This window comes from Juglans regia, chromosome 7 (assembly GCF_001411555.2).
Source record: "Juglans regia cultivar Chandler chromosome 7, Walnut 2.0, whole genome shotgun sequence".
Classification (NCBI taxonomy): Eukaryota; Viridiplantae; Streptophyta; class Magnoliopsida; order Fagales; family Juglandaceae; genus Juglans; species Juglans regia.
In genome coordinates, this window is record NC_049907.1 from 50676897 (window position 1) to 50688234 (window position 11338).

The following is an 11338-nucleotide window of genomic DNA, read 5'->3' on the forward strand; positions in this document are numbered from 1 at the left end:
TAAAACCATCTCCTATGTTTTTACAGATAAGATAAAATAAAATAAATTAAAATTAAAATTAAAAGTTGAATTAAATATTATTAAAATATATTTTTTTAATATTATTTTTATTTTAGAATTTTAAAAAATTGAATTGTTTATTTTATTTTATTTAAAAATTTAAAAAAATTGTAATGATTAAATGAAATAAATTGAGATGAATTATGAAAACAAATAAGACAATTTCCATTATCTGTTTTATAAAAAATACATGCTTTGCTAGTAAGAAAATGAAAATAAATTTAGTTTTGAATTTGAAATTCTAGTCAATAACTCCCGAAAAAAAAAGGGTAGATAGTATACTATTAAGAAATAATAGGTTAATATATATAAATATGAAGGTATTCTCGTTAGACATAAATTCGATTAATTATTTGTATACATGTTATCCCTAATTACATGTAGATACAAATTTAGTAAAGCTCCTTGTGGCCCATAACTCAGAATTTGCATAGCTTCTCTATCTGAAAGTGAGGCCCTGAATCTCCGGCGGGGGGGCCCAGCCCACGCTGAGTGCTTGGCTCTTAATCCTTATGGCTCTTGATGTTTTATCGGCAGACCAATCAACACCCACAAATTCGTCAGTGCATGTCTTGAAAACTAGTTCTTTCTTCTGGCTACGCAAACCTCCATATAATTTGGAACAAGTAAGAGGGAAACAACTATGACAGTGCAAGCAAGTCAAAATACTCCGAAGAAAATTCTTAAAAGTTAAAACAGTCTCTGCATCTAACAGGAAAATGCACTAATGAAGTGCCGAGAAGATGAAACAAAGCGAGGTTCACAATAGTACGTAGAAACTTCTGAAACTGCAACAGGGCAACACCACACAGCATGTTGGTTCAGTATAGCAGGTTTAAAAGGAAACTTCTATGCACTTTCATACACTACACTACACTACCATTACACTTTTATTTCACTACGTAAGATGTGACACGTTTATTACCATTAGATAATCTTTTATTGGATAATTTTTTATTATCCAACGGTAATGTACCACATCTTAGATAATGAGATGAAAGTGTGGTGTACCGTGTATAAGATTAACCGGTTTAAAATAGTAAAAAGAAACTCATGTCCTAAGAGGATAAGAATCCATCTTGTATGAAATTTTAGTTGATGACAGCAAATTTTGCAAGCACATAATAGCAAAGGGGTTGTAGTCCAAGCCATCACCTATTGGCCATCGAGTTTTTTCTGCTTAAACTATGGTATTTAGGTTCATGGGAATGCACAAACAAACAACATTAATGTTAGAGTCGGCAAACCTAAAATTGAAGATGGAACAAAGTGATAATTGATCCATGATAAAGAAAGGCACTTTCATCGTTAAACTCAAAAGCCGAAAAGCTCCCCTCCACCATCCCTCGAAAGTCTCTTGTTCATGCATATATTTCGGTCCAAAACAAAACACTTCACAGTTCCGAAATGACAGAAAGCGAAGCTCATATTACTGCAAATGGCATGTTGTCCCAACCATCTCTCTCTCTCTCTCTCTCTCAGACACACACAAACAGACACTAGCCCAACTCTGCTTTACATCTAGAGCCATGAAGCATGCAGAAAAATAGAAGTTCGTGCACTTAGAAACTGTTGTTGACAGGTACGTGAGCCTCTCTCTTGGACTTGAGAGCATTAGAAGTAATGCTGTTGGAGGCATTTAGTTCTATTGGGAAGACAAAGAGGGGGGTCCGTCCTTCATCACCGACCCAATGCATAAATTAAGTGGCCAACAGCCAAACCTGATCTAGTGTTACCATTAAAATATGCCAATAAAGAATAATTAAGGCCAGCGAGGATTTAAATAATGCATAATTATGGAGAATTAGTAAACATCAAGACAAATAGCCGCCATGCGTCAGTGCACACAATATCCAATCCCCATTCGCACATATAACATTTAGCTAATTGGAGTAGAGACCCTGTTTTGAGCCGTGATTTACCAAACCCCATCCTTCCTTTTGACTGAAAGCATGAAAATTATGCTACAATTTGTCCCCCCCTCTCTCATGATTTCTACATGCAATTACTGCCACGTGGATTTGTGGCTGCTGTGGAGGCAAAGTGGAAGGACCCAATAATCAGAAACCGAACAAACCTTTCATGGAGTTAACAAGGCTATTGACAACTAAATGTTAGCTTGCTCATTTAAAAGCTTCAATAAGATGCGTAAAATCACCTTCATCTTTTCCTAATCATCCCTTCTCTCAGGGATGACGAACTTTCATGATAGTTGCCAAAAGGGAGAAATATCCATTGTATTTGCCTACAAAGAATGATTTCAATCATAACACTCGTTTCAAAAACTATTTTTTTCTTTCATAGCCCAACTTATGGTCATAATGATTAGGTATTCCATCACATAGTCTAGCCTTTAAGGGCACGAATGGTAAAGGTTACCCAATTTAAGAATGACGATGTAGGCCATCAAGGAGACCCAAAAGAAACATACTTTTAACCAAAAGTAAGAATGTCCTTTGGAGGCAACAAAACAAACTTCCAGCTCTTGTAAATCATCGCTATAAAGAATAAATCTCGGCTACTCAAACAACCCAGTCCAATAGTTGGTACTACTGAAAATCCAACTGACGGGTAAGGAAAAGCTTAGGACAATGACAGGGATTGGCTCTTCATGTGGAGCGTGCAAGTTCCTCAGGAGAAAGTGCACCGGTGAATGTGTGTTTGCTCCTTACTTTTGTTATGACCAAGCTGCATCCCACTTTGCAGCAGTGCACAAGGTGTTTGGTGCAAGTAACGTTTCAAAGCTATTACTACACCTACCAGTACACAACCGAAGTGTCGCGGCAACCACCATTGCTTATGAGGCAATGGCTAGGGTGCGGGATCCCATATATGGTTGCGTTGCCGATATCTTTGCACTCCAACAACAGGTTTCCTGGCTGCTACATCAACTTCTCCCCTCAAACCTGCAAAATTCACACTGAAGCTTGAATAATTAACTAAACATAGCATACACTGTTTACCTGGCTTTTGCAGGTTGCCAACTTACAAGAGGAGATAGAGATCCTTGGGAACCAAATGGCTAATGTCGCAGTTGGTGTCAGCAGTTGTGGAAGCTCTCAAGCAAATACCAGCCCATATGATGGGTTACAATTCTCTTCGCAACATGATGACATGCACGCACAATATTATCAAAACCAACAAGGTGGTCTACTTTCCTATACTGGAAGTTCGACTGCCAACCATGCCTCCTTTGATAGCCAGATGGATATACAGCTCCCTCCTTTATATGGATGGGAAAACCAAAACTTATTTGATGACTCTGTTCCAACTATCTTAGAGAGCCTCATTGAGGAAATTAGCGAAGAGACTCCATGGTTGTACAAGAATATGAATGTCAAAACCTGCGCGGGTCCAATCTAAAAATACCACGAATAGCTTTCGTGTAAACAGAAGGCTTGTGTTATATAAGGACTCCTTTCGGCTTCCTATGGTAACAGATTTTGTACTAGGCCTGATTTTGCAATTTAAGTATGCGTATGACCTGGTTTTTGAGTTGTAGGCATAGTTTATTCTAGTTTAAGCCATACATAAACATCCTTCTCTTCTCTATGCTCGACCTCATACCCTCACTTCACAATCAATCGTAGTTGTCTGGAAATTATACTACAAATACCTTATGTGGGTCGTGAGAGACATGCAGATCACGGGTACAATAATTTTAGAAAAAGTGCTTGCATTCATCCCCGGCATGAGTAATAAGAAACATTTAAATGAATAGAAACTGATTCAAGGCAGTGATTTAATCCCAGAAACAAGCCAAAGATCACAATAAACTCAATAAAACCCTACGATGTTAACGGGAACCAAAGAGTACACGATTCGTAAGCAACAAAGACCAACAAACAATTAAAAACTGCATAACTAAATGAAACCAGCCACTTCAGGGGCTAAACAGAAAGATAAGAGAATGCCAGACTAATAGAGGAAATACGCGCACATACACCCATATTAAAGTTAGTACACATGCTTTAATGTATACATGTAAATCCAGAAAATCTTGCAACAAGTTAAATACACTGCCAATCATATTTTCATCCGTTGAAGGTCAGTAGTCTGGCTCTTGCCTATTCTGATTATCAATTAAAAAAATATATTTTTTAATCCCTTCCAGATTGTCCATATGAAATTAAAATAGGAAAAAGCTTGTCAATATATCAATAATTAAAATTGACGCCATTGAAATTTCTTCACAGGTCACCTCTATTGTATTTTGTTATAGAGAGAGAGAGAGAGAGAGAGAGGGAGAAAGAGAGAGCAAACTATAATTCAGAGAAACACCATGCAATGACGGTAACTTCAATGCCCATTTCTGCAAGACCTTGTGTAGTCCCAAACAAAAACTAAAAGAAATTTGACATCTCTGACATTTCTAGCAATCCCAATAAGACAAGAATCTGAATCATCCTGGTGACCTTTAAAACGCCATGCCTGCTGCCATTGAACGCTGTTGTTGATTAACAACAGAGAAGCACAGTATTAGTAAGCATTTAAAAAAGGAAGCTATCTTTAAAACTTCCTTTCTTCTGATAAGTGCTATCTTTGAAACTAACAGTAAAAAACTAACCATCTCAAGAGCACCACTCTCTAGCATTCTGGAACATCCGCAACCAAGGACTAGGGCCTTTCTTGTCCACATTCCATCTCTTTGGATACCAGGGAAACTGCCACATCAAGAAGCAACGTTCTGGATGAGGCATCATGGCAAGATGCCTTCCATCTGGAGAGCAAATGGCTGCAACCCCTAAAGGAGAGCCATTCAAATTGAAAGGGTAAGATTCTGTCACATTCCCATCATCATCACAATATCTAAGTGGAGCCAAGTCTGAGTGAAGCACATCATTCAATACGCCCTCATCAGGGAAAAATGCTCTTCCCTCACCATGAGCAGCCCATACGCCCAAAGTACTACCTTCCATTCCTTTGAACATCATAGCAGGTGAGTCCTTTATTGACACACTTGTAAAGCGACATTCAAACCTTCCTGATTCGTTGTGAATAAACCTCGGCTGAAATGGATCCCCACCAGCACCAAGCACCCCGCCAACTTGGGGACCTGGGACCCACCCCAACAAAGCCATGAGCTGACACCCATTGCAAACACCGAGACTGAAAGTATCTGGCCGCTTGTAGAACTCCTGGAATTGATTTAAAAGGGGCTGATTGAATCGTATTGAAGCAGACCAACCTTTCGCAGAATCAAGCACATCAGCATAGCTAAAACCTCCAACAAACACAATCCCACGGAACTCATGCAGTGAAATGGTTCCTTTAAGCAAGTCAGACATTGTAACATCCCACGGTTCAAAACCAGCAGCATAGAATGCTGCAGACATTTCTCTGTCTCCATTGCTGCCTTCTTCTCGGATCACAGCTACTCTTGGTTTTGAAGTTGCATTCATATATTTCTCGCTTGTGAAGGTAGGAGTAAAGAGCAATTCCCATGAAGGTTCATGCCTAAATTTCAAACCTTCTTTCTCTAAATCTACACAAGTAGGCAATCTTTGGAGCTTTTCCAGATGAAAACTGGTATCCTCCCACATGTCCCTAAGCAGTGAAGTTTTCTCATTCAAATGAGTTACCCCATCAAACTTTAACTCTATCGAGGGATTTGCAGTAACTTGTCCAATGATCTCAGAAGAAACACCCAAACTGCTAAGCTTTCCTATTATAGTGTCCAAGCTGTACTTGCTTACCTCAAGAATTAGACCGAGTTCTTCTGCAAAAAGTGTCTGCAAGAGGCTCTTCCCATTTGAAGTCAAGTCCAAAACAATGCCACAATTTCCAGCAAATGCCATCTCCAAGGCACAAACCAAAAGCCCCCCATCACTGATGTCATGACCGGCAGAGATTAATTCATCTCCGATAAGGTCCTGAATTCCTTCAAAAACCCTTTTGAAGTATTGAACATCCTCGAGATCGGGACATTCAATCCCAACTTGGTCAAAAACCTGAGCAAGAGCAGATCCACCTAAACGCCGCTTTCCCTTTGCCAAATCAATGTGTAGCAGAATGCCATCATCTCCAAGCTTCAAATCTGGGGTTACTGTCTTTGTTATGTCAGGACAAGTGGCATAGACACTGATTACAAGATTACCAGGAGCCTTCACAACTTCATCTGCAGCATGAGCGGCCATGGAAAGACTGTCCTTTCCTCCATCAATAGCAATACCAAGTTTAATCATAGCTTCTGAAAGGGCCATAGCAGCATCATACATGGCTGCTCCTTCCCCATCAAGCTTTGCAGCATACATCCAATTACCGCTCGCTTTAACATCAGAAAGAGAAGTGACCTTCGCCCAAACAAGATTTGTGAGTGCTTCCCCGACAGCCAACCTTGCCATAGCTTCTGGATCCAGCAGACCTTTAATTGGCTGCTCCCCAATGGCACATGCACCTCCAGTCAAATCAGTGTAAGTCTGAGCAATGACTGCAACATCAGAAAGAGTAATTTGCAAGGGACCAACAGTTTGCTGCTGCGCCACAAGACCAGTTACACATCTATCCACTTTTGTTGTCAAGAAACGTTTTGAACCAACTGATGGAAGTCTCAGTACCCTCTTCAAAGAATCCATTACCGTGACCCCAGGAGCAATATCAAGTGGCTCTCGCACATGAACCATCCGGAAAAACTCGAAGGACTTCTGAGGCATGTCACCAAGTACTTTCTCAAGCTCAAGATCCACAGCAGGAGGAGGGGGAGGGAGTCCACTCGAATGACATTTCTCAATAGCCAAGCTATCAACTAAAACAACACATCCCTTGCCATTTATTGCTCCAATAACAGCCATAGAAACCCTTTCTCTATCACAGATTGATTGTAAAAGGTTGTGGCTTTCGGGCTTCACCAAGATCGCGTCTTGCTCCTGATATTCTGCACCCCAAATCTCTAATATAGACATCGTGTGGTCACCGACTACAACTTTTCTGATATCAATCTCAGCACCTTTGGGGTATATAATTTCCTTCACTACATTACAGTTCCCACCAGCCCCCTGATCATGAATGCTGATAATTGGGTTATGCTCCCCCATTTCAATGCAGGCACGAACAACGCGATACAACTTCTGTGCCATCTCAGCATCTCCACGCTGCACAGCATTAAAATCAAGCTCTGCATCATTTTGGCCACTAACCATGCTTGATGCTGCTCCTCCACCCATTCCAATACGATACGCAGGCCCCCCAATCTTTACGACCAACATCCCAATGTCAGGCTCTCCTTTAACTATATGGGTGTGATCAATCTGCCCTATACCTCCACTAAACATTATTGGCTTCAACCATTCCCGTCTCTCCCCACTAGGGAGTCTCATTCCAAAAGTTCTAGTGTAGCCCTGAATTAAGGGTTCTCCAAATTTGTTCCCATAGTCTGATGCACCGTTACTAGCATCTATAAGGATTTGCAAAGGTGAAGCCAAGTTTGATGGGTATGTGAAGGATGGATCTTCCCATGGAGCATAAGACCCCTCCATGTTGAGATTCCCAACACAATAACCAGCTGTAGATGCAACCACAAAAGACCCCTTTCCTGTCGCATGAGTATCCCTGATGCGACCTCCTGCACCTGTCTCTGCACCAGGGTATGGTGCCACTGCACATGGGAAATTATGGGTCTCAGCTGTGAATAGAATATCAAGTTCACGTGCAGCTGTCTCTAATGGGCATGTTGAACCAGGATGAATGGGTCGCAATTGCTTCACATGGAACCCTTTGATAGCACTCGAGTTATCCTTAAACCCAATGACAGAATTATTTGGGTTAGCCAGCAAGGTGCTCTTCACGATCTGCATGAGAGTTCTACTCATGACCTGTCCATCAATAATCATCCTACCAGTAAAAAACCAGTGCCTGCTGTGCTCACTATTTGATTGTGCTATGTCAAACAGTTCCACATTTGTTGGATTCCGCTTGATTTCCTCCCGAAAGAGCCGGGTGTAATACTTTAAATCTTGCTCATCAAACGCCAAGCCCATTTCCTGATTAATTTCTTCCAATGCTTTCCGGCCCTTCTCCATGATGGGTATATAGCGGACATCCTCTGGAAACACATTGGTCTCAAATGATGCAAGCTTCTGGGTATAAACACACTCAGTCATCCGATCATGAACCATTGCAGCAAACTCATTAATCTGATGGTCTTGCAGGGCACCCTGGCTATGCAACAAGTATCTCCTTGACCGTTCCATGCGGGCCACTTCTGTCAATCCACATGCTCGACAAATCGAGACAGCATTTGAAGACCAAGCTGTTGTAAAAGACAGCCGAGGCCCAACCTCAACTATAACTGTATTCAACCCCTCCCGCCTCTTCTTCTCAAGAAAGCTCTCTGTCCCCAAATTCTCCGGCTCATAAGTTTCCTGAAGAAGCCACTTGAGAACAGAAAGCTTTTCACTTGAAAGCCCAGAATCCAGCCCTATATTGAAGCACTGTTCAGTTCTCAAACCAACAATCTGATTTGAGACTTTGGATTGAACAGACTTCAAAAGTTCAGCGGTTGCACCTTCCTGAAGCAGCGGGATCCGATAAAAATGGATAACTTCCTTGGTATGCTTCTCGACCAAGCTTGATTGCTCATCTATGTTACTGCTTACAACCCCAGAAACAATAGCCTCGGGCTTTGCTTGAGCACGACACCTCAATGAAACAATTCCACTGTTAGATATACCCAGTCTTCGACCTTGTCTATGCAGTGTACCCCATAACAAATGGCTTTTCTGGCTACGGAAATTTCTATGTAGAAAAACATTTAGCCTACTGGTACCCTGTAATAAAAACAAAAGAAAACGCCAAAAAATCAGATTTGCTAGTTTAGGCCAGAACCCAGGGAAAGAATCGATATTTAAAATTATTAGAAGATACGGGTTTGCTTGATTGACTATAAGCCATGTCAGAAATGCACAAATATGGTATGACAAAATTCAACTTTTAGTACCCCCAACAAACTAGAATTCATTTTCCACTAAGAAATTCCCAATCTTCATTCATCATCCTAGATTCCTCGGCAACTGAACAGAGGAATAATGACAACATACCCGCAAAAACTCGGCTGCTGTAATTTCCCGAGCACTGGCCATTACCTCGGACCTGAGAGGAAAACATTACAGGTAGAGGACTGTAAGCAAAATCATTGTGTTACTTTCCAAAGAAGAAATTCCCCGGAAAAAAACAACCGATAACCCGTTGAACCCAAAAAAATTTATAAATCAACCATTGCAGCATTTGATTATCGAGAAGAAGCTAAACTAAATTATCAGAAACGAATAACAATTGATACAGAGAGAGACAGAGAGAGAGAGAGAACTACCGGCAAGAGAGACGGTCGAACTAGGGTTTTAGTCTGAAATAAACCTTAGTACCTTGCTGCAGGGCGTGGCAGTAAGTCGGCTCTTCTTTTTTTCTTGACCCAGACCAAAAGCCTCGATGATACGAACTATATAAGGCTTTATTTTTTCCCTTTTTAGCCGTTTGCGTACTACACGTGGACTTAAGAATCTTCTGTCAAGAGTCTATGCCATACGATTCCATTTTTTAAATGAAAATTTTGGGTTTCAAACCTTCACTCCTTTTATTTAAAAAATAAATAAAAAATATTACTTCGGACTAAAAAAACTAAAAAAATAAAAGATTTTGATACTCAAACCATACACTACATTTATTTTATTTTTTTTATTGTTTTATTCTTCTTAAACTAATTGAATTTTTATAATCATTATTCATACACCACACATTTAATAAAAAAAATTAAAAATTAAAAAATTATTTATGATATGTGAACTGAATGATAAGTAGAATTTTTCAAAAATAAAAACACACATTTGAAGTTTAGATTCATTGATTACGATTTTTTATAATTTTTTAATTTAAAACAGGTCATTAATGCAGAAAATACCAAGAAATCTTTATCAGGAAAGTATAGAGATTCTAGAGTAATTACCAACCATATCCGACCAAAATTTTGCTTAAGTCGTACTTTAAAATGACAAATGTTATTGGATTGTGTTAATTATAAGATTTGTATTCTTTGTAATAATTTAATGACTTCGGACAACATCAAGCATATAATATATATCTTGCATACAAAGCCATAAATGGATGTAGAATCGTGCAAATAAGGTGAGTTGCTCACGTTTTTGGAACTGAATTGAACGGTTCTCTGGCACATGATGTTTGTTTCCTTTCTTCTTTGATCTACCCATATTTCTTTATTTATTATCCCGTGTTTTGCAAAATTAATCCACACACAGTCTTTGTTTAAAGGCAGCTACCACTCGAGATTACAGCGCCTGATTGAAAACTTTGCTTAATCCAATCTAATCTATCTCCGTGCGATTCACTGTATGCACATTTGAGCCATATTGCCCGCAAATAATTTACAAATTGAGAGAGAGAGAGAGAGCATGAACAGAGATCAAATCATATTTACAATCGTAAAATGCACAAATATAAAAAAAATAAGTAAATATAAGATTCACATGATAAAAAAAAAACTTAACATTTTAATAATAAAAATCACTATTTCTTAAAAAAATTGAGCGCCTAGCTATGTTTCGAAACTATATGCATGAATATGACAGCTTCATGAGAGTCCATTATGTCCATAGAGATTTGTTACAAATTACTGTTCACATCACATACTCACGCACGTGATGTATTTTTTTTTTTTTTTATAAAGTGTGAGAATGTTTTTTATAGGATGTAAAGGTGTTTTCATAGAGTATAGGGTGGTAAATAGTGGCTGATCACGAGAAGAAATTTTCATGTCAAAATAATTATCCTTCCCAAAATACTATTTTGCTCACCAAAAAGAAAAAGGAGTTGAATAAAAAGTAATGCTGATCTCCAAAGTAAACAAAGCCAAGTAACCTTTTTCTTCGCTCCAAAAAAAGAAAAAGTTATTCGGTTTCTTGTTAATTGTGGCTAGAGGGGATGTCCTGACATCTAACATGCCGACCTTCAAAACCCAGCAAATAATGACACCCATGAGATCGATCTCCTTTTGACCCCACAACCTAAAAGGATATATATAGAAGATCATTACTCGAGAAGGCGTATTTCACAGCCTTCGATTCATGATCTATTTCAAAGTACTGATCCATACGGCCTACGTACGTACCTGCCCCTGGAATCACAAGGAATAACACTATCTCGACAAACTAATTAGCCAGCATTAATGCAAACCTCCAATACTTGACATGGATCGTATTTCAGCATGATCACCTGAAATGATCAGGAGGCTCGATCTAGAAGCTTATTGAGAATGCACTTAACTTTTTCT

General features: G+C 39.3%; 2 protein-coding genes across 2 annotated transcripts; one reads left to right on the forward strand and one right to left on the reverse strand.

Annotated features, from left to right (window-relative positions):
- The first annotated feature begins 2348 nt into the window (after window positions 1-2348).
- Window positions 2349-4149, forward strand: LOC108986322 (LOB domain-containing protein 33-like). Its single transcript, XM_018958895.2, has 2 exons — window positions 2349-2930; window positions 3037-4149. Exons 1-2 carry the CDS (start codon window positions 2652-2654, stop codon window positions 3421-3423), a joined length of 666 nt encoding a protein of 221 aa, XP_018814440.1. The 5' UTR covers window positions 2349-2651; the 3' UTR covers window positions 3424-4149.
- Window positions 4150-4328: 179 nt separating this feature from the next.
- On the reverse strand, window positions 4329-9468 carry LOC108986326 (probable phosphoribosylformylglycinamidine synthase, chloroplastic/mitochondrial). The gene is made up of 4 exons (XM_018958900.2): window positions 9368-9468; window positions 9096-9147; window positions 4628-8825; window positions 4329-4507 (listed from the first exon to the last, which is right to left on the reverse strand). The coding sequence occupies exons 2-3, from the start codon at window positions 9135-9137 to the stop codon at window positions 4632-4634; spliced, it is 4236 nt and encodes a 1411-aa protein (XP_018814445.1). The 5' UTR covers window positions 9138-9147; window positions 9368-9468; the 3' UTR covers window positions 4329-4507; window positions 4628-4631.
- Between the last annotated feature and the right edge of the window lie 1870 nt (window positions 9469-11338).

Excerpts from the sequence above, each read along its gene's own strand:
- LOC108986322 (XM_018958895.2), top strand. The coding sequence starts at position 2,652 with ATGACAGGGATTGGCTCTTCATGTGGAGCGTGCAAGTTCCTCAGGAGA. Across the intron at positions 2,931-3,036 it reads TCTTTGCACTCCAACAACAG|GTTGCCAACTTACAAGAGGA; the intron begins GTTTCCTGGCTG and ends TGGCTTTTGCAG.
- LOC108986326 (XM_018958900.2), bottom strand. The coding sequence starts at position 9,137 with ATGGCCAGTGCTCGGGAAATTACAGCAGCCGAGTTTTTGCGG. Across the intron at positions 8,826-9,095 it reads CAGCAGCCGAGTTTTTGCGG|GGTACCAGTAGGCTAAATGT; the intron begins GTATGTTGTCAT and ends TTTTTATTACAG.